This window comes from Chrysochloris asiatica, unplaced genomic scaffold (assembly GCF_000296735.1).
Source record: "Chrysochloris asiatica unplaced genomic scaffold, ChrAsi1.0 scaffold00063, whole genome shotgun sequence".
NCBI lineage: Eukaryota > Metazoa > Chordata > Mammalia > Afrosoricida > Chrysochloridae > Chrysochloris > Chrysochloris asiatica.
In genome coordinates, this window is record NW_006408581.1 from 6605714 (window position 1) to 6630407 (window position 24694).

Below are 24694 nucleotides of genomic sequence, written 5' to 3' on the forward strand. Positions count from 1 at the left end.
AAACAATATTATTGTGTTAAGTGTCATCGAATCTTCTGACTTTTAGAAACCCTCTACAGAGTTTCTGAGGAGACACTGGTGGGTTTGAACTGCCCACCTTGTAAATGGCAACACAGTGCTGATTCTACAGGAGTCAGTCTGAATAAACATCGGAAGGGAAAACAAAAAACAAAACTAAGTATTAAAAATGTATTTTAACTTTGCTTTACTAGTATGAAGTGGCAACATTATAGTTAACAGTTTGTTCCAGATGCTTGAAATAAGCGGACAAGTCACATCATTCACTCAAACCTCCAATTCCCCAAACTAATAGTGTTAGGAAAGAAGCAAAGGGAATAGACATAGTTTGAACCTCACCCTAAAGGCTAATAGAAGATAGTTCTGTCAAACTCTTCCAAGTAGGAGATACCCTGAGCAACACTCAGGCCCAAAATCAAACCTAGGGACTCTTTAGGCATGCTGTTTCATTTGACCTCCACATCACCATAAGATAAAAGGGAAGTTAACAGTTACTAAAATAGTTGAGAAGTTGATTTAAACTATGTTTTATCAAAAAGAATATTTTGAATTATAAGAAAAGAAAATATTATATATATATATATATTTTTTCACATATACATATGGAGTCTCGGTGTGGAGCTTTCAGGATAAACACAAGGCCAGCAGTTCACAGCTCACACCTACCAGATGGTCCTTGGAAACACATTCAGGGTCGTTATGAGTAGGAACAGACTCAATTGCATGTATCAATAACAACAATATCTGCACACTTATGTGTGTATGTATCTGTATCTATAACTCTCTCTCTCCCTCAATTGTGCCAAAAACAATTGATCTGTCTATAATAATTTTTGACTTGAAGCAGAGGAATTAGCTAAGGATCACTTAATTATATTCTTCTATTTTTATTCGAGGGAGTCCTTGATTTTTAGTAAATGAGATGCTATGGTATGAGTTAGCAATGCTGACAAGTAGAGTGATGAACCCTCCAGGGTGATCATATTGCAGCTAATATCAAAGAGGGAAAGGATGCTGAGCCAAGGAGAGTGAAAGGACCTCTTTCTAGCTGCTTATCCAATTCAGTAAAATTGAGAAAAAATTGTCACATATCAGACATTCTATTAATGAATCAGGAGTGCTCTCCTGAAATAAATCTGGGATCAAATAAATAAGCAAACTGCTGAGGTGCAAAGAAAATAGAAAAAAAAAGAGTTTTGTATCAAAAGCTTATTGAGTGCAATATAAAGTAAATTATTTAAAAGTTAACATTCCAATTTGTTAAAAGTATTATGTAACATGAAAAATGAATGTATTATTTTTCATAGCAGTTCTTGTTTTCAACACAGATTACTATTACTATAACTTGGAGTCCTGGTATGGTGCTATAGGATAAGCATTGGACACCTAACCACAGGTTGGCAGTTCAAACCACTAGCCACTCCTTGGAAACCCTATACAGAGTTGCTATGACTCGAACCTGACTCAATAGCACTTAACAAGAACACCAGCAAAATTCTTATAACTTAAACTTCAATTACTACAACAAATGAATAATTTGTTAACCATTGTTGTTGTTGTTGTTAAGTGCCATCAAGTTGCTTCCTGCTCAGAGTGACCATGTATAAGGTTTCTGAAGAGTGACTGGTGAGTTTGAAACACCAACATTGAGTTTCACACCAACCTTGAGGTGGAGTGTTTATCCTATGGTGCCACATAAGTAAACATAAACATAGCATGATACAGGGATAAGTTTTTACTTTTGAAAACGTTTTGAAAATATATACCTTTCTATATATTTGACAGATACATTTTGAATACCTGACTGTTTTAGAATTTTTAATGCTCCTTACTCAATTCCTACTAAACTATCGCAATCATGCATGCTGTCTTTCCTCCAATTTTAAACTTATATTAAAAAGCATTATAAATACTTCACTTTTAGGCTAAGAAATTAAATGAAATTGCTTTCTGAACAATGAAAATATGCTTCCATGTGTGCATAAATAAAGATTCCTGGGGGCACAGAGTTTAAACCTGTAAATTGACCTGTAAGGGAAAGGTCAACAATTGGAATCCATCATTTGTTCCACTAGAGAAAGATGCTACAGTCTGGTTACATAAAGATCACAGTGTTGGAAACTTTATTGGGCAGTTTAACTCAATTCCATAAGGTCATTGTGAGTCAAAATCGACTTGATGGCAATCTTGTTTAATCTTTCCAGAAGCATAGCAAATGGTATTTCTACTATGGAACCATTGAGTGTGTCTAATTAACAGTCAAGTGCTTAACTTTGCATTATCTTTATCAACTCAAATTTGATTAGCAGCACTAGGTCTGAAGACACTGATAAGAGTAGGTCAGATAACATTCCATCCTTACTTACTAAGAACAGTACTTTCATTTTGTTATTCTGGGGTCCTGGAGTGGCACTGTGGTATAAGCACTGAACTGCCAACCATAAGGTTGGATGTTCAAACTTAAGAGTCACTCCTCAGAAACCTTATATAGGATCGCTATGAGTTGGAACTGACTTGATGGTAGGAGCTTTGGTAGTGTAGTGGTTATGAGTCGGACTGTCAACCTCAAGGTCAGCAGTTTCAAACTACCAGCAGTTCTGCGGGAGAAAGATGAGGCGTTCTGCTCCCATAAAGATTTACAGCCTCGGAAACCCTGTGCAGGATCGCTATGAGTCGGAACCAACTCCACAGTACTTACCAACAACAACAAGAATAACATATGCCAGACCCTATTCATGACTTTGCTTATATTAGTTTTTAATTCCATTACCATCCTCTCACACTCCTGGTGAGGTGTTGTAAGGTCAGTACTAGATTGTGAACCACAAGGTCAGCAGTTGAAGCTCACCAGTTATTCCTTGGAAACCCTACACAGAGTTGCTATAAGTTGGAACTGACTCAATGGCACATAACAATAACACTATCATCTTTATAAAACAGGGATACTATTATGTAAAATACATAGGAGAGAGAAAGAAATGAGAAATGGAGAAAGACAGAGCGACTTAATGTCTATTGAGGTGGAAGGAGTTGAGATTCCATAACACAACTATAAAGTAGAGACCTAGAGTCAACCTCCATAGCCTGAATCTTAAAAGCACGTGCTCATGTTGTTGTTGTTGTTAAGTGCTGTCGAGTCGATTCTGACCCATAGTAACCCTGTATAGGGTTTCCAAGGAGCAGATGGTGAGCTTGAACCACTGACTTTGCAGTTCAAATGACTTTGCAGTCTGACGCATTAGCCCAAAGTGCCATACCAGGACGTGTTCATAGGGCCCTGCAAATTCTAAAGGACCCTCAGAACCCATACCTTTCTTTTGAACAATGAATAAAAATGAAAAAAAGAAAGTATATATGAGGGGGCTTTAAAAGGTTCATGAGAAATGCCATTACCTTTTCATTTCATTTTTCATTAACTTTTTCAAGTCTCATTGTATATGTATACCCATATTCATCACAGCAGTATTCACAGTAGCAGAAATATAGAAACAATGTAAATGCCCATCAGTGGAAGATAAACAAACAATGGGAAGTACACACATGGAATACTGTTGTTGGAATACTATGTGGCATTAAAGAATAAGAATCTGTGAAATACTTCACAACATGGATAACCCCGGAGGGCATTATGTTGACTAAAACAAGTCAGTCACAAAAGGACAAAAATTGTATGAGTCCACTATTATAAAAAAATCAAGAAAAAAGTTTTCATACAGGAAGATATATCATTTGGTGGTTACCAATGTCTGGAGGGAAAAGGAGGAGAAATCACTATGTCAAAGAGGGGTGGGGAACATCCTGCCCAGTGGCCTTATGTTGTCGTTGTTGTTAAGTGCCGTCGAGTCGGTTCCGACCCATAGCGACCCTGTACAGGGTTTCCGAGGGTGTAAATCTTTACGGGAGTAGAAAGCCTCATCTTTCTCCCGCAGAGCGGCTGGTAGTTTCGAACTGCTGACCTTAAGGTTCACAGCCCGATTCGTAACCACTACGCTACCAGAGCTCCTCAGCCATCACATTAGGGGTAAATTAATTAAATGCTTCACCAAATATAGCAGGATAATTTTTAGGTTGTTATTTTTGTATGGCCCACAAATGACGTTATAAATTTTGGCAGAAAAAAGGTTCTATTGTGATGCTGTAGGTTATTGCTCTGGACTGCAAGGTGGGTTTGAACCACAAGGTCAGCTGTTCAAGCTCACCAGCCACTCCTTGGAAACCCTATACTAGGTTGCTATGAGTCAGGCCAAAAAAAAAAAAAAAAGCCCTGTTTTAAGTGTTAAAACAAACAAATTACAAATGGATCTCTAAGGATGAGATCCTGGAATTAGCATTTGTTTGAAAGCTTTCTTTATGTGATTCTGTTCCCAAAGTGTGCTTGAGAACAGGGGTCTAGATACACTTTAGGCTCTTTTCAGTTCTAAAAAAACCCATCTATTTTCCTGCTGATATAAGGAACACTTGCCAAAATTAGACCTCTGATCCCTTTTATGTTGGAGTCCTGGTATGGTGCTGTAGGATAAGCATTGGACCACGAAGTCAGTTTGAACCACAAGGTCTGCGGTTCAAACTCACCAGCTGCTCCTCAGAAACCCAAAATATATGTTAGTTATGAGTCAGAACTGACTTGACACTTAACAACAACAGCACAACTTTTTGTTAATTCACATAATGAAAGTCTCTTGATATACAATTTTGTTACTTAACTAAAAAAAAACAACAACTATTTCATGTATCAATAAGGCTTTTAATTGTGCTCATGTCACATAAGATTGCAGAAGAAGGGACTTTCCTTCTGCTTTTACTACATTGCTCACCACTTATACCAAGATTTTACTGCCTATGGAATACTAGTATTTCTGGCAAAAAATACATGAATTTCTTATCTAAAATTATGATTGTCTTCTGCACAAAAGTTTTGATTTTGGAAAGATTACTAAAGAGTTACTTCTACATATTCTATCATTATTCCTTAAGCATTTTAAATTAGAACTCAACATTCTCCTCTGAATGAAGACCATTCTTAAACTTCCCAATAAAGTCACCTTAAAAAAATGTCCCTGAGTCCCTAGTCTTCCTATGATAGGATGATAACTTTCCTCAGCCTTTGCTTTTTGTTTAGTGGGGCGCTTACATCTATTTTTGGTCCCTAAATATAGTTTCACAATTGTCATATGGTGGTTGGTCTGAGAGTGCATCTTATAAAACATAAAAGAAAATGTACTTTTTTTCCACATACTGAAGCAATTTCTTTTTTCATTCATGAAATATTTTAAAAGCCAGTTGAAGTTTTCTCATTTTATTTCTAATATGAAAGGGTTTTTCATTCAGATGCTGGGGCATGATAAAATATCTATTCATGTCAAAACACAAAAAAAAAAAAAATGTGAGAGAAAAAAAAAATCAATGAAACTAGTGGCTGCACTTCAGGAAGTTTATGGTTTAATTCTTTCCTTCCAATGAGTATTTAAATAGAAATTGTTGTTATGTTATTTTTAGCTATGCAGTTGATTTTCAGATTCACTGGGTAATTTGCCCAAAGTATAGTATATTTCCTGTCTGCAGCTTTGAAGATGATTTGGGTTATTATTAATTACAAAGAAATAAAGAAGTTTCTGGCCAATTAGTCGGAAGAAATCTGTAAGGTCCAAAATTCAAATGAGGACTAAAAACTTGTATATCAAAGGCTTTTCACTTAACATTCTTCATGTATAATCAAGTGCTCAAGAGTTAAACCCATTTTAGATGCTTGACTTGACCTATATAAATATCAAATTCCCCCCCATGATGTTACTCCAAAGCTCTTTTTAGACTAAATCTGTATAACTCTTCATTCAATGATGAAGCTAAAATCCCACAATTTTATAAATAAAATTTGATTTTCCATGCCAGTAAAGTGAAATTCTAAGTTAAAATAATTATCTTGCTATTTTAGAATACACAGAAAAAAAAAAAAAAACCCACAAGCAAATCTACCTTTCTTATTATTAATGTCATTGAGTTGGTTCCAATTCATAGAGATCCTGTATAGGGGATTTAAGGAGCAGCCGATTTGTTTGAATCACTGACCTGTGGTTAGCAGTCAGGTGCTTATCCATAGCCACACCAGGACTGTTGTCGTTAAGTGCCCTCAAGTAGAGGCCCTATATAGGCTTGTTACAGAGCAGCTGGTAAGTTTGAGCCACCAACCCTGTGGCTCAAACCAACCTGGAGGCCCAGTGCTTGCTCCTACAGTGCTACAGCAGGTATAATGGGCATGAAATTATAATTTAGCAATAAATAATCTCCAATTTTTCCCGTGTATATATTAGTCATAATCAGAGAGTTTAAACAAACAGTTTGCTTAGCTAATTGTCTAGTTTGACTTTCTTAGAATACTAATTGACATAATTAAGGGCTTACTATGAACCTAGATTTATTTTAAAGGACCTGCATATATTAACTCATTGCAATCTACATAACAACTCTATGAGATAAATAGTTTTACTCTCATTCCGTGCTATAGACCAGGTACCTGGGGGCAGAGTAATCTGTCTAAGGACCTACAGCTATCAAATGAAAGAACAACTGTTTATACTCAATCTGAATGTCTTCTCAACAGTTAATCACTACACACACTTATACTTACTGCCTTATATAAGAAATCTTTGGAAAGTATTTTAGCTGGAAGTATTAGCTGAAATATGGTTTGTTGTTGTTAAGTGCCATTGAGTTGGTACCGACCCATAATGACCCTGTATAGGGTTTCCAAGGAGCAGCTAGTGAGCTTGAACCACCAACTTTGTGGTTCAATCGACTTTGCAGTCCAGCACATTAACCCACAATTTCCTCACCCAGGACTTTAAGGCTTCAAAATTCTAGAAAGAAATTTGAAATTTTGAAAATGGTTGACAGTTATGACCAAATGAATTGATAATAAGCCTCTCTGTCAGTCTAGCTAGCCACTTCTCTTCAGCCCTGTCCCATGTTACCGTAAGTTGTTAGATGTGGTTGCTTCCTAATATGTAGAGGTTAGATACCAAGGACAGAAAGTATGTTAAAGTCAATGGATACATAAATATCTAAAATATGATGTATAAAAAGAACCACCAAAATCTTGAATTCAAATCTTTAATCAGAAATTCTCTGCACCAGCCAGTAAAAATCGAACAAATACGCATTAGTAGGATTGAATATCAGCACAAACTAATGTTAAAGTTTGGCTATCTCTGAGCATGAACAACAAACCAAACATTGATTATTATTATTATTATTATTATTATTATTATTATTATTTTGTAGTAAAGTATTTTGTGTAGTAAGCATTGATTATTTTTGTACTAAAGAAATAATGTCACTTTTTGAGGCAGTGTCACATGACCAATACAAATATGAGGCCAACTAGACCTGGTGTGGCTTTGTGGGTTAATGTGCCAGACTGCAAAGCCATTTGAACTGCAAGGTCGGCAGTTCAAGCTCACCATCTGCTCCTCGGAAACCCTATACAGGGTTGCAATGGGTTGGAACCGACTCAACAGCACTTCACAACACAACAACAACAATCATTATTCCTGTGGAGTTCTGATGTGACACTGTAGGAGAAAGCACTGGACTGCAAGATCAGTTTGAACCATAAAGTCAGAGGGTCAAACTCACCAGCTACACCTTGGAAACTCTATACAGGGTCGCGCTGAGCACTAAACAACAGTCATTGCTCTGAATTGTAACTGGAATTATAGTAGTCCCAGATACTAATTTTTTCCTAATACTTAAATTAATATCATTTTACTAAAGTACCATTTTTAGGGTAGAGCTATCAGATTTCGACATAATAAAATTCAGAATGTGCAGTGCAATTTGAAATTCAGATCAGCAACATTTAAAAAGTTATTGCTGTTGTTTAAGTGCCATTGAGTAGGTTCCAACTGAATAGGACCCTGTATAGGGTTTCTAAGGTGTGACTGGTGGTTAGAAGTCCAATGTTTACCCTACAGTGCCACACCAGGGCTCTTTATTATTGTTACTATTTTCTAATGATTGTTGTTGTTGTTGCTAATTGTTGTCCAGTTGGTTATGACTCATAGCAACCCTGTATAGTTAGGTTTTTAAGGAGTGGCTGGTAGGTTTAAACCACTGACCTTGCAGTTACCTACTAATTAATGCAAAGGAGATTACAATAACGTGACATTGTTGCTGTTGTTAAGTGCCGTTGAGTTGTTTCCTACTCAGAGAGACCCGGTATAAGGTTTCCAAGTAGTGATTGATAAGCTTGAAACACCGACTTTGTGCTTCAAAGCAACTTTGCAGTCCTGTGCATTAACCCAGAGCACAACACCAGGACTCCATTGTAATATTAGAGCTATGGTTATATTTTAAAAGTGTTCATTGCTTATGGGAACCTTACTTTAGAGTTATAAAAATTTGTGCACTCATACATTTGTCTATCAGACTAATCTGAATAATTCTCAGTCTAATAGCAGGAATTTGGGCCAAAATAATAGTACAATAAATTTGAGATATTTGACACAAACAGTTAAGTTTTATTAAAATTTTCAAACTGTTTTAAAACTCTAGTCCATTTCTTTATGTATGTACATACACGTATTTTTATATTCTGAAGTAATATGAAATAGCTTAGTTTGATTTATAAGTATATGTTTCTTATAATTAGTGATTTATTTTCAGAATTTCACTGTATTTGTTTAAATTGACATTATTTTGAGATTAAAAAAAAATCATTTGTTTTATGCTTCTAAGAGTTACTAAAATCAGCACCCCCTTATTTTAATGTATAACCAATGATGTACATATCTATCAATCTATCACTTTATCACTCTCAAATTATTTAAAACGCAGATATACAAAGAATAGTCTCTCCCTAAACCTTGAACAGGAAATCTACTAAGAGATAAATAAATGCCATTTGCCTTTATGGCTCTTCGAAGAATGAACCACATCATAGCATCAGGCAGCTATGGGACTGCAATTCCAGTCAGCACACAGGCACACCAGCAAAAGGAGACATTACCTGAACTCTACACTAGGAGGCGTATTGTTCCTACATATTGTTCTACTATAATACAAAACACACTACTTGTCATCGCTATTCTAAATTTTTATTTGCAATAGAATATTACTAGTAACCATTTAATTTTTATAATAAATGAACACTTGAAATCCATTCTTTTTTTGGGGAAAAAGTAATAGTAGAAATTGTGAAGATGCAAAACTTTCTAGCAAAGATACCTTGTATCTCTTACAATGATTTTACAGAATGTTAACTAATGTAGTTATAAAAAAATTACACTAATTAATATACTATAGAAACATATAACTACATTAATTAATATCCTATAAAATCATGCCTTGTTAAAATTAATATTATAATAAATTAAAAATCATAAAGTAGGCAGAATAGTTTTTAAGAAAAACAAAGATATTAGAGAATAAATACATTTTTACTATGGGACATTTATTAGTGCTTAGTAAACTATGATGTTTGGAATCACCCATTTGACAGGGTAAATATGAAAAAGAATAAGTTTTATTTTAAAAATGTAAAACAGAAAATTTTCAGAATTTGAAACTAATATTTTTCTAAAAGTTTCTCCCTTCCTCTGATGTATAATAGTGATTTTTGTGTTTCAAAATTCACCATGACAATTTTCAAAGCTTGACTAGAAACTTTGTCTAAATAAGCAAGATTCATGTGTTGCTTTTTTCCCTCTTTTCATTGTTTATTAATGATAACAGTGACAACAAAAATTAATAATAATCCCTGTACAACTGCAGTTGCATTATATACAAAATAATCCTGTTGTTCCAAGATCACTAAGCCTAAAACCTTTGTTCCTAGCAGGAAGACTATCTTGACACCAAAAAAAGTTAACAAAGAAAACTAGAACACAGCATCAACATTATTATCGATTTAATTTACAGGATCCAAAACTTTCAAATACCTTCCTGACTCTCCTTCTCAAGTTTTGTACTAATTGCTCACATTCCACTCTACCTCATCTCTGCCTCTCTAAATGCTGAGGTGTGTCAGAATTCCTTTCTGGGACTTCTTGTCTTCCTTGGTAATCATCATGTTTGCATAATTATAACGTGTTAACTTTAACTAAGCTCAATGTTGCCAGCTCCCAAGTCTTCAACTTGGTTTTATATCCTTTGCTGCTGTTGTTGTTGTTAAGTGCCATTTAGTTGATCTCGAGTCATAGCAAGCCTGTATAGAATTTCCCGGGAGTTTGGGTTTGAACTACTAACTTTATGGTTAGCAGTCCAGTGCTAATCGTAAAGAACCACACCAGGGACCCTTATTCCTTGTTGTCTGCTTATGAACTAAGAAATCCTCTACAAGAACTCCAACTTAAAAGAAAAAAAAAAAAAAGTTATAACCTAAACTGAATTTTTTTTTATAGTATCTTTACAACTTAATGTTGTTAATGTTAACCGCTTTCAAGTAAATTCTCTCCCTTATTTTCTATCTTCAAAAACAATCTGCCATGTCCTGCCCATATTTTGTGACTGACTACACTAGGTAACATTCAAAATCTGGTTATAATATATATCCCAATCCTGGCTCATTCATTGTTATTACCTTAAAGAGGTAAATAGCTACCATTCAAGGGGGGCGGGGGGAGGAGACTTCAAAAAGTTCTTGGAAAAATGAAATTATAACTGAAATTTTTATATTGTTATACATATTTGTAGTTCCATTTCAGTGGTTAGGATTATGAAGCCTAAAGAGGGAAGTGCAGCTAATTCTATCCCCATGTGTTCCGAAAACACTGAACTATTCACTTCTTGCTAAACTGGTCAAGTCCTGTCCTGTCATTGCACCAAGAAACTTATGTTGCAGGTACATGCACATACAAACAAACACACACTTTAGTGTCTTAGACAATTTCTATTATACCAATGTTAGGTGTTTAAAAATATTTTTAGATAATGTTTCTTACTGCTTATTCAAGATGTATTTATTCTAAGCTAAATCCTGCTTTTTTTATACACTTCACAATACTATATATTCTACTTCACTAATGTTAATTTGTATCCAATATTATCTCACTACATAAAAGTGTAGCTTTTTCTTTTTTATCTTCTTTTTGTTGTTGTTGTTGTTGTTAAGTGCCGTCGAGTCGGTTTCGACCCATAGCGACCCTGTACAGGGTTTCCGAGGGTGTAAATCTTTACGGGAGTAGAAAGCCTCATCTTTCTCCCGCAGAGCGGCTGGTAGTTTCGAACTGCTGACCTTAAGGTTCGCAGCCCAATTCGTAACCACTACGCTACCAGAGCTCCTTCTTTTTATGATCCATAAAATCCTCATAGGAAAAGGCAAATAATTCAAAGATTCCTAAAAAATCTAATCATGGACTTCAAGTGTCATGAACCAATATTCAGAGCTCTTGCGGTAAACTGTGAAGTCTTTACATTTAGAAAATCTTGCTTTTAATTTAATTTCTCTCCCTGGACACTAGCTTAGTACTTGGCACATTGTAGACCTTATATGGTGGTGGTGGAATGCCATGGAGCTGACTCAGTATAGGGTTGCTGAAGCTATAAATCTTTACAGGAACAGAAAGCGTCATCTTTCTCCCCCAAAATGGCTGGAAGTTTTGCACTACTGACCTTGAGGTTAGCAGCCCAACTTTTAACCACTACAACCTCATAAAAGTGTTTACAAAATGATTCAAGGGATTATCGAAAAATCAAATAAATAAAGCATGTTAAACAAAAGTTCTTGGATTCTAACATATTGCCAGCTTAATTAAGACAAGACTCAGAAAATGCAAGATAGCAAGCTTGTGCTTTTCTAAGAAGCTAACTTCAGGGTGACTTGTTACATATCAATAGACGTGTCTTGGTAGCTTAATGGTTAAAAACTTGACTACTAACACAAAGGTTGGTGATTCAAACCCATTCAGCAATATCTCAGGGGAAAAAAAATCAGGTGATCTGCTTCCCTAAAGATTTGTTGTTAGTGTTGTTGTTAAGTGTTATCATGTCAGTTAGAGCCTAGAAAACCCATATGGGTGCTGTTCGACACTGTCAAATGGTTGGAATCAACTTGATAGCATTTGACATCAGTAACAAAAGACTATTATGTAGGTATGCAGAAATTCAGACAAATACATAGCTGTTGTTTTTGTTAAGTGATGTTGGTTCCAAATCATAGCACCCTTTATAGGGTTTCCAAGGAGTGGCTGCTGGGTTTGAACTGCCAATCTTAAGGTCAGCAGTCTAGTGCTTATCTTACAATGCCTTGTTAGATACATAGAGAGATAGAGAGATAGATTAATAAGTGGTGCATAATTTAAACATTTAAGTTGGAAAACATTCTCTTAATTGTGGATTTGAGGTGAAAATCATTAACAAATGTTGGGGTATTTAATTCAGGAAAAATATATCTAATAAAGCAAACAATTAAACTTCCTCATGATTTTAAAGAAGGTAATCAACTTATTTTTATTTGCTATTTAATTTTTTGAACTTTCCCCCCACTAAATCCAAATCACTTTCTGCTCTACCATCCTCTGAGGAGTTACAGCTTCATTAACAGAAGGGGCCTATTTTATGATCTCCCAGAATTGATTAACAAAATCCCATGAGGAAGTGAACATATCAGGCAACAATTCGAAACCTCTGAAACTTCTTTGGATCTACATTTGTTAGCTCAACTCAGGATATTTATTAAAGTATATAAATGTAGTTCACAAAAGTTAATACGACACTCTGTTATAAATCAAAATCAGGTTTCATTCCAGAAACTTCTTGTAGCTACTAAGTTTTTATGAAGGTTAGGACTAGCACCATTATGACTGGGAACGAATTTCGTATTTATGGGAATTAATTTTATTCTGGACTTTTCTGGAGTGATTTAGTTTATTATTAGCCTTTTAGTTTTCTAAATGGAAATCTATCTTCCATGCAAAACTCTTTTACATTCTTAGTCTTTCTTAGTGCATGGGTCCCATATCTTTAGGTATCACAAGGATTTTTTAAACGTAAATCTTTATTACTATAAAGAAAACAACTAAACCAAAAAAAAAAAAACTAACATACAGAAAGAACTTTTTTTTTTTTTGCCTCAGCTCTGTGCCAGGTGTTTCCAATGTACCTTATCTCATTGTAATATGAACTATAATTTTGGATATATTATTAAAATTGTGAAAAACATAAATAATTGCAAAAAAAAAAAAAAATCAAACCCAAAATCCATAACAGCCAAGCCTGGAGAGAACCACAATTGACATGATTCACTATTTTCTTGTCTTGCTTGTCTGATTTCTTTCTTGATAGAAAATTTAGATACCGTTTGACTATAGTGGTTACGAATCGGACTTCACAGGGTTTCCAAGGCTGTAAATGTTTATGGGAGCAGAAAGTCTCATATTTAGTCGACAGAATGGCTAGTAGTTTCGAAGTGCTGACTTTGCGGTGAGGAGCCTGACTCGTAACCACTATGGTACCAGAGTTCCTTATAAGAATTAACAGAAGAGAGAATGGCTAACAAAACACACATAATTTTTTACAAGAGTTACTTCAAAAAAAGATACATAGAATCATGACAATGAAAGAGGTTCAGTGGCAGTAGCAAATGGACTCAAACATAGCAATGAGTGTGAGGTTGGCACAGGACTAGGCAGCGTTTTGTTCTGTTGTGTATGCGATCACGATAAATTAGTACCAAGTCAATGGCATCTAACAACAACAATAACAACCAAATGAAGAGATGTTTGAGCTCTTGAAAATAACTTTAACTTTGATGACATGCTGTGGTTTGGATTTCATTTCTGAATGCAGATGCCTAAAGTTCTGACAAGAATATAAGATTCTTTACGTCAAGAAACCTGCTCATCTCAAGAATCCAGCATTTATAGGAATGAGCAATTTAGAAATTGGATATCAAAAACTGGAGATAAAGGCATGAAGTGGTTTACTTACAAGATCATATGGGTTTGCTTACAGACAAAATGTTATGGGGAAAGTTAATCCATCACATATAATAGTGACGAAGACTAGAAGTCCCAGGAGGCTGGCCTTGGTGTAGAAAATGATCTCATGTTTCTTCTAGCCATAGACTGCAAATCTCATCAAATGACATTTCAGTCCCACTGGGGCTTGGCTAAAGAAGGTGGGAGATGGTATCAATAGGTTGACATGATTCAGCTATGGATTTCAGCAGAGTTAATTATAATTGTAAAAACTTGAAACTCTAGCATGGGCATACAATGAACCATTTCTCAGATGCAATTTAGGGAAATCTCACTACTATCAAAGTAGAACTAGGAGTGGATCGTGTCCTTTGGACTCTGAGATCCTTGCTCATTTAACCTCCTCAATTGTGGAACAGAAAGTTGTGACAGAGAAGCAGCAACAGCAGAACCAAGAACCAGAGGAGAGAAGTGTAGGCTTTCCAACTCGTGGAACAAGTAAAACGGAATGATGTTGAGCAGGAGGCGTGATTGCAGTGAGGAGTCTCCAGACATTTAATTGAGGGTGGCAGATTTCCTGGCCCATGGAGCTAGAGTCATGTACCTTTAGGCTGAAGCTTATGGTACATCCTGTGGACATTATCAACAGCCTAAAAGAGATTTGTTAACAATACCTGGGCAAAAAGAAGGCTGATTATGGGCAAGCCTGAGGAGAGGCTGACCTGGATGTCAGAACTGTGCCCTGTGCATTTTCTGGGCCTGATTTGTAACCTGATAACTTCCCTAATAAACCCGGTAACTGTTGAAAAAAGTTCACCCCTGAATTCAGATTCTGACTCAGCTACTCACCACTGTATGTTACAAATTACTTTTGTGATTTCTGTGTTTCAACTTCCTTATCAAAACAGTGTTGGTGTAAGTATCATACACAGCATATTAAAACATTTTATTCATTTTCTGGCTAGTATAGAGTCATCAATAAATATTAGCCACACATATTGTGAAGTATTAAAATTATTTTTAGGGAGAAGTTCACCAATTGACTCATAACATTATCTGTATATATTCAGTGGCATATGAGAAGGAGGGCTTTTATAAAGTAAATATAATCTGCAGTTTTACACGTAATTAAACAGCAGAAAATCCTTTAAAATAACATTTAAAAGAAATATAAGATATAAAAATAATTCATAATTTTTGTTGGGGCCAAGAATAAGCCTTAGCTAAGAACTAATGATAATAATCTGTTTCCTATCTGATCATATAATTGTTTTCATTAGCTGTTAACTTAGTAAAAATCTTGAACCAGTCTAGTTATATTTGTTAAAAGAGGCAATCTTCAACGGAAAATCCTCTTAATATTTCCTTAGAATTAATGGTTTTATTGAACTTCATATGGAGTACAAGGTCATTTTAATGAGATAATTACTTCAGGAAATATGATGCACTGATAGTTTGAAATGGCATAAATCTCCATATGCAGTGAAACCTGAAAACTTTCAGGGAACGTCATTCTGACTGGATGTACAACCGTCTCTATAGCAGTTGGCTAGATAGGATTTGGGACTCAAAGGTACCTAGGATATGAAGAAACCATTTATTTAATCACCAGAAGTATACCTGCTGTATTCTGCTCTTTTATTAATCATAGGTGTCAGAACAGAGCTAAGGTTCATGGCTAATGATGCTATTGCTAAATTCCAAAGGGCACTTTTGAAAGACTTCATTTTACTCTAAATGTCTTTAATGGAGGCACTTATCAATTTACATTCTAATCTTCCAAATTCATATTAAAAGTCAATGCAAATTGTACCATTCAAAACATACTCCATAAAATATAATTGCTATATATACCAAACAATTAAACCTTATCTTTGGATCTGAAAACAATAATAGAGATAGGACAGAAGAAACAAAATATGAGTTCAGATATTTCATGTATCGAGTCTGATCTTTCCATCAGTGTCCCAATATAGACTTAAAAATAATCTTTTCATTTTAAGAATTTTAAATCATGTAACTCATTGCTGTTGTTGTTAAGTGCACTGAGTTGGTAGCAACTCACAGGGACCCTGTATAGGGTTTCTAAGGCTATAAATCTTTGGGGGAGTCGAAAGCCTCATCAACTGTTGACTTTATGATTTTCATTCCAGTGCTTATCCTACAGAGCCACTGCACTCCCCAAGTAACACAGTAGATAAGATAATGAACCATGTTATAACCTCAACAACTATTCACATTTTATTGCTATTATTGTTATTGCCATCATTATAGTAGTATCAGTATTTTATGGATTCCTCATGTGGCACTGTAGGATAAACACTGAACTGTTGCTAACTGCAAGGCAGACTGTTCAATCCACCAACTGCTCTTTGGAAGTACTATACCCATGCATCGAAACTGACTTAACAGTACATACAATAATAACACCATGAGTATTATATAAATCATACTGCTTCTTTCATTATTGTCAATTTAACTACTATAGAAACCCTTACTATTATTACAATTTTGTTAAAGTACTATTAAAACAAATCTAGACAATATGTAATTCTCTTAGAATAAGCATTTTAGCAGATATCTGTAACAGAAAAGGACTTTCTTTTAATGTACTATTCCAAATCACATCTGACAAAATAAATATTATCATTAAGTAACTCAATCCATAGTCACATTTCTTCAATTGTTTCCCAAAATTATTTTTATGTTACTAAAAAAAAAAAGAAAGAAATAAGCAACTGTATGAATCACAATTTGAGATTTTTAGGACACCAATGAATTATTCTGAAAATTGGTATTTCCGGTAAGAATTATGCTTCAGGGCAATCAATAATTATAGTTTTTAGTTCTCCTTCAACATACGTTTTTAAAAACACGATGTAAAAAATAAATAATTCCTTTTGTCACTCATTTTTATATCTATCCATTGTATAATAAAACGCCACAGTTAACAAACTGCTATGTAATTTTTTAGCATTAAAAACACTCTTAAAGAAATGAATTTAGAAGGACCCATATAGAGTGAGCGGAAATGTGCAACAAAACAAATTATTAAAAAAAAAAAAATAAGACCAGACTTCTGGATCAGAAAGAGACTGGAGGAACCCAAGACTATGGCCTCCAACCACCCTCCAGGTATGGAATGAAAACTCACTCTCATGGACCAATATTGAGCTAAACAATAGATAGGTATATAGTGGGACAACACTAGTAAGGTATGCTCACCGTTTAATGGTCAAACATTCAAGATCAAAAGGGCAACATTTACCTAAGGACAAAGATGAGAAGAAATGGGAAGGAAGGTGGAATGGAAATAGAAGCCAGAGAGAGGAAGTGGAATAACTGTGGTTGCATGGAGGGGAATGATATCACTGTGAGGAAAGAAAGTGTTTGATTGGTTTAATGTAAAGTTGATGATATTGCCTGTAAACCTTCACTCAAATCACAAGAAAAAGTTTTAAAAAGAAAGAAATATATGCAGCTATCTCAGTGATAGCTCTGTGACTTGGGTCAAGTGATTTAACTTTTCTGGGCTTCATGATTCTCATAAGAAGCTTTGGTAGTGTGATGGTCATGAATCAGGCTGCTAACCTCAAGGTCAGTAGTTCAAAACTTCAAGTCATTCCACAGGAGAAAGACGAGACTTTCACCCCCATAATGATTTGCAGCCTTAAAAACCCCTATACAGGGTTGTTATGAGTCAGAACTGACTCCATGGCACAGCAGCGCCACTACCACCACCACATTATCATAAGAGCTAGTGTATTTTTTACACAAACAACCCACACGTTATATGTTTTTGTTGTTGTTGTTGTTTTTTTTCCTTCAAATCGTGTAGCAATCCATGCTAGTTTCCTTTGTGCACTGTGCTCGTTATATGCATGTACAACTTATTTGCCTGGACACATTATATGTGAAAAATATGGTAATGGTACTGATGTTCTGTGTATGTGTGTGCACTCATTAATTGATATGCTTTTCTGTGCCTACTTACACTAATGATAGAAAGAGCTATAATGGTAGCAGAGTGGATACAAATCGGGCTGCGAACCATAAGGTCAGCAGTTCGAAACTACCAGTTGATCCGCAGGAGAAAGATGAGGCATTCTGCTTCCGTAAAGCTTTATAGCCTTGGAAACCCTGTCCAGGGTTGCTATGAGTTGGAACTGACTATGGCACACAGCCACCACCAAAATGCTTTAAACAAAAAATATATATATAATTTCACATAATTGTATAAATAATTTTGATATTAATATTCTGCACTTTTCTTTGCATATCTATCTCTCCTTATTTACTGCCTATTTTCAAACTGGTAGATGCCTTTATAACTATCACATAGATGGGTATGAGACCTAGTGAAAAACCGAGTTTTTGAAAAGCCCTAAACCTTTACAGTGTCACTATGTGTCAAAACTGACTCAATTGCACTGAACAAGAGCTTATCATGGAGATTTTTATTTGGTTGGTACTGAGGCAAAAACAAAACATGATAGAATTGTGTTTTTGATAAATAATATTAAGAAAAATAGTGGGGATTTCTTACTCATTGAATAAAAGCATTCATTCAGTCCATCTGGGAATGACAGAGTGTTGGAGGTTAATTTATGACAGACCCTATAGCATACACTTTAGGCTGAGAAACCTGGAGGTATAGGAACAGAGAGATAATGAAACTGTATTCTAGGGCCTCCAATCCAAGATAGAAAGAAGATTACAGAGTGATGGGTTATACTGTAGGCATAGAAGTCCAGAGACAGTCTCACAGAAACTCCTCTACCATTCTATCACATGAAGGTAAGAGTGGCATTCTCGAATATGCCAGAAAGCATTTCATGAGACTTGTATAGAACAACTTTAAAAAATGGGCATCTCAGTAGATAGATGACCCAGGAACCAGAGCATCCTAGCCCCCCTTGGCATTTTATCAGCCCCATGAATTTACAGGGGAAAACGAAGTTGGGATTTTAAACAACAAATAAAGAGAAAAGGAAAGTTTCTGGACATCTAAGGCTGTTGTTCTTAAGTGCCTTCAAATCAGTTCCAACTTATAGCAACCCTGTATAGGGTTTTCAAGGAGCAGCTGGTGAGCTTGAGCCACCAACCTTGTGGTTCAAACTGACCTTGCTGTCCAGTGCATTAGCCCACAGCCCCACACCAGGAACTCCACATTTAAGGTAGTGGCATAAGAATTGTGCCCAGTTTCTAAAAAAGACCAGTCTAATTGGTTAGAAAGAAATTGGAGGAATCTGAGTGTATGGTGGTTGACCACTTTCAGGTCAGGAATGGAACTCACCCTTGTCCAATTTTCAACCAACGGGTGTATGGTATATAGGGGGAAAGCACTAATGAGGTATGCTCATCATGGGATGGTCAGCCATTCAAGATCAAAGGGGCAACATTTACCTCAGAACAAAGTTCACAGAGGTTGGGAAAGATGGTGGAATAGAAATCTGAACCACAGGGAGGAAGTGGGATAACTATTGTTGCCTGGAGGGGATTGCAATCATTGGGATGAAACAAGGTGTGTGATTTGTTGTATGTAAAATTGATGATGTGCTCTGTAAACATTCACTCAATTCATAATAAAAAAAGTTTCTAAAAGAAAAAGAAAGAATCACACCTGATACAATAGAGAAAGGCTATCTAGATTTTAGATAATATTAAAATTAATTTTAATCTACCATTGAGTTGATTCCATCACATAGTGACCAACACAGAACAGCTCCATCGGGTTTCCACGGCTGTAAATCTTTATGACAGCAGAAAACCTCATCTTTCTCCCATGGAGTGACTGGTAGATTCAAAACACCACCTTGCAGTCAGCAGCCCAATTAGTAATTCATTGACATAAATAAAATAAAAGTCTGAAATAAAAAATATCTCTGACTCTTCCAACATGAATAAATATATAAATAAGCAGACAAATAAACACTCAATATCATATGTCCTATTAAATGGTAACAGAACTTTTAGCCTCCAGTGGTCATTCGGGTTCCTCCTTTCCCTATTTTCCTCTTCTCTTTTCTTAAGGATACTATCGCTACAAGCAATAATATTCCAGCTTAAAGACATTTCATTGACCATTTTAAAAATAAATAAATAAACTTTGGGAACTGCCTGAAGCAGGTTTGACATGCTTTTTTTTCTACTTACTAGATTTCCAAGGAGCTCTTGGAATAGGGTTGCAAATAGCTCTTGGAATAGGGCTGCAAACCGCCAAGATCAACAGTTCAAAAATGCCAGCTGTTCCACGGGAGAAAGATGAGACGTTCTGCTCCCGTAAAGATTAAGAGCCTCGGAAATCCTGTACAGGGTCGCTATGAGTCGGAACCGACTCCACGGCACATAACCAACCAACCAACCGCTAGATTTCCACTATCTTCTGTCATTCAGCAGCTGACCCTGGACTATTACCCAGGTCTGAGAAGTCATTCAGTGATTAGCTGTCCAGAATGGTACAAAGTTCTGACTTGTTTAACCACACTTTGAAAAACTAGGCAAGAGGTTTACTCACTCTTTCGTATCTCTTAGTGGATACCTAAACCATGGGCTTTCTCAAGTATGAGCTAAGGACATAACAGAAAACACCCCTAAAACAGGACATGTTTATCTGTCTACTTTGTTGAGGTCAACTCACCAACCATTAACAAACTGCTAATATTATTCTCTTGCTTCTTTTTTTTTACTTTTCCCTTGAAAATGTATTTCCATTACAGAGCACAGAGGAAATGAATGATTGCAAGTCTGAAATAAAAAATATTCCTGACTCTTTAAACATGAATAAATATATAAATAAGCAAATAAACACACTCAATATCATATGATTCTCTTCTATGATAAATCTCACATAACTCCAACCCTTATTAATCTTGAATTGAGAGCTTACTGCTTCTAAAAATTAATTTATAAAACATAAGCATTTGTTTTTCATTAAAAAATACTTACATGAGCCTTTACACATAAGGTGGAGTGTTATTACTCTTCAAATATATTTTAATAACATATTAGTTTTTAGGCAGGTCAACAGACATATTATCTAATTTTTTTTCATATAAATTGTTTCTATACTACAAATGTATTTATAACATGATTTAGCTAATTTCTTCTGTTCTCAGGTACTTTTCAGTTGACTCTGCAGCTTAAGCAACTACACAAATATCATTTCCTTTAAAAAGATAATAAATCCTAAAACATGTCTGTGCTTTCTAGTTGAATATTTTAAAACTTCTAATTCAATTAGTTAACTAGAAAATTAGCCAGATGTTCATCAGCTTCTGACTGTACCTCGACATTTTTGCATGCACATCTAAAATACTTCAGAATCTGGCTGAAAAGATCTTGAAGCTCTGACTTAAGCTTATTGAGTATAAATTCCCCAGATGGATCTGTATATATTACAACTGCTTGAGAGACACTTCTGTAAAATATCATTGGCAAATCTACAGACAATTCCTAAAACAGTGTGTTAGTACACTGGTATGTCCAAATGGGTGTCCAACTGCCTTAGTTTTTTCTGAGGTCCCAAGGCAAGAGAAACCACTCCCAGAAACCTCATAGTCACAGAAAAGGTTACCAAACAACAGTTTTGAGACTATTCACTGAATGTCAATAGAAGGAAAGTTGAAGAATAGGAAAGGAGTTTTGAAAGACTTGTCTATTTGAGTCCTACCTTTCTGGTCCCTTCACATAATCTAGGACAAATTGATTCAGTGAAATCAATTTGATTTCAAGATGCTTAGATGTATCTAAAGAGACTAGTTGGCTCTCAGCCAAATTAAATATGATGACAGATTGCCTCTTTGGGGATGACCTAGCCCTCTCTATATGTCAAGTCAAAGGGTGCACTTATGTTTTCCTTATGTGACCAAGCTATCTTACATACATGAGGGAGAGTCAGAGCTGTCATGTATTTTACTTAGATCCTCCTAAGAGCCTGGAGTAAGGAAAAGACTTCAATAGAAAGAAGGTACAAATATAGTTGTCACATACATAATAATCTGCCAATGAGGAGAGAACCAGAGATTAGAGATCACACACCAATACAGAGTCTACTTAAATTTCTGGATATCAGAAAACACCAATGGTGGGTTTCCATAAAGATACTAGTTATGACACCCCTCTGTGCTTCTAATCTCCTCTGGAGATTCCCAGTCCTCATGTAGAAATTCTAGAAGCAACTTTGCATATGAAAGAGTAGAATGGAAGTAGTTAGAAAATTTGAAAGTCGCCATCACCTCTCTATTCCTCACATTGGCAAGAAGCAGTTGTAGCATACGTAAGGAAACGTCTAAGTGAAGACAGAAAGTATTGTTATTACTCTGAGCTGGACATAATGATTGCTGAACTGGGAGATTTAGTTTTCTAATAGCAGTAAACTAGTCAGTGACATTTTTCCTTCTTTATTTTTTTTAAAAAAAAGGCATGGACAGGAAAGGTTCAGAACTTCCCTAGAATTTCCTCCAAAAGCCATGGAAGAAATACTCCCATGGAGCACATTATGAATTGGCAGTAATTTCTAAATTGGATTGCTCGTCTGTGGAGATCAAGGCTTTTGTTAGTACACCTCACTCATCACACTTTACCAACATACTGGTTGCAAGCAAATCACTAAAAATCAAAGCAGAATGTTTTCAAAAAATACCAAAACCAAATTTCACATTTAATTTAATCAGTATTTAATCTTTCATATAATTTAAGTATTTATCAGAAAATAGCAAAGATAGTATTTTACTACATTATATCAGTGTTTAAATATAAGAAATATATATCTCTTATTCTTGAATATGATTCTATTTAAACTGTATTGGTTTTGTCAGTTCCAAGATGCATATGTTCACATTTTAATATAATTGATATTAGGATGTCTTGTAATTATATTTGAAGACTTTTTCCTCTTTTTGAATGTTTAATAAAATAATGATCCCTCATACAACTTAGCAGTCACAATATCAAGCCCATTAGGCTTGATATATTCCAAAGAACATATCAACAAAACCAACTAAACAACAACAAAAAACAACCAAAATCCATCCACTGAATCCACAGAATTATGTATCCATAATTTAAAGTAAACATGCATAGCAGAGTACCAAACAACTCCAAGCAGTAAAATTTTAGGAGACTCACCAGAGTTGGGGTCAGAGTTACCATCGGCTTCGGTCCTCTTGTCCGGTGAGGCCTGGTCGTAGAATTCGTCCTGTGGCTGAACCAGAGGAAGAGGGTGTGAGATCAGGGTTCCACTACCCACCGGCTCGTGGTCTCCTAGACCACTGTCACTGCAGCTTTCCTGGGAGCCATCAGGGAGGTGAAACGTAACGCGGCGCTGCGACTACAAAGAAGACCACAGGACAGGCCAGTTAACACTCCTCTCGAAGAAAATGCGTGCCGGAACACACAATAGCAAAATTATTTCAACAATACAATGTAAAAGCAAAATAAAAGCAAAAGCTAGCAACAAACATTTATTATTTGTCGTTTACTTGAGCTCAATTTGGAACATTCCAGAAAGAATTTCACTCTTAATATTTTTAGTCCATAAAACAAAATTTAAATATATGAAAAGTGTGACAAGCAAAACACAATACCTATGTTAGTCAACAAAATTACAGAAAAGTGCTATATCAGCAGAAATTTGCATATATGTTTATTCCATAGATCTGAATAACTGCATAGATAATGAAACATTACCAGTTCTCTAGAGTGAAAGAGACACTGTGTTTACTTTTTTAAAGATAATTTTTGTCATGAATGCTTTTCCTACACTATTTCCTGTTATATATAAAGAACATGCTACATATTTGGATGCTGTAGGAGGAACACTGAACTTATAACAGAAAGGTTGGCAGTTCAAACCCACCAGCTGCTCTTGGAAACCATATACAGGGAGAATAGGATTCGGACCAATTTGACCGCACACAACAACAAAAAAGAAATAATGAAACAATCACAATGATTATTTCAAATAAATAAACTCTATATTGTAATTGTGGTACTGTAGGATAAGCAATGAACCCAAAGGTCCATTTGAACCAGAAACCAGCAGTTCAGACTCAACAGCCGTTGCAAGGAAACTCTATTCAGCGTTGCTATGAGTTGGAATCCACTTGACTGACATGATGACAGTGAGTTTGGTATGGTTTAGCTTTTATAACTGCTACTGACATACATGAAGGAGCTCTGGTAGCGCAGTGGTTACGGACTGGGCTGCTAACCTCAAGGTTGGCACTTTGACACTACCAGCTGTTCCACAGGAGAAAGATGAGGTTATCTGCCCCCGTAAAGATTTGCAGCCTCAGAAACCCTGTACAGGGTCACTATGAGTCGGAACCGACTCCACGATACTTAATAACAACAACAACAATTGACATACATGAGAAAAAAATATTTCTATAAGAGATTAATTGAGTAAATTATTTTAAAATAGCACCAATTGGCCCAGTATATTATGACAGACCTTAGTTACAGAATAACCCGTATTAAAGGTGCTTGAAATACTACTTTGGCATCTACTTCACAACCTCATTCTTAGAAGTGATCTAAAATGTGTACAAGACTATGTCAATTTTTTGTGTGTTTTTTTAAAAAATTGCATTTAATTGTAGATTGCTATTTATTACTTTTGTTAAATGCTCCTATTAACTGAAGTAATTAATGAGATAATGAGAATAGTTGCAGCTCTGTTACAGAGAGTTTTAGGCATTGGTGAAATGTATCAGTAACACATGTGTGCTACGTGGTCCTGGTAGTATAAGGTTTAGGAG

The 24694-nt window shown here is 35.5% G+C and overlaps 1 protein-coding gene across 4 annotated transcripts in view; it reads right to left on the reverse strand.

Moving 5' to 3' along the window:
- The window catches only part of PCDH9 (protocadherin 9), a 1452459-nt gene that overhangs the window by 524441 nt on the left and 903324 nt on the right, over window positions 1-24694 (reverse strand). For 2 of the 4 annotated variants that reach the window (XM_006864304.1, XM_006864303.1), the window contains one exon: window positions 23061-23136. In XM_006864304.1, the coding sequence (XP_006864366.1) occupies window positions 23061-23136 (76 nt within the window). Of the gene's footprint in view, window positions 1-23060; window positions 23263-24694 lie in introns of all 4 variants that reach the window. The other 2 variants (XM_006864302.1, XM_006864301.1) reach the window with 1 other exon arrangement.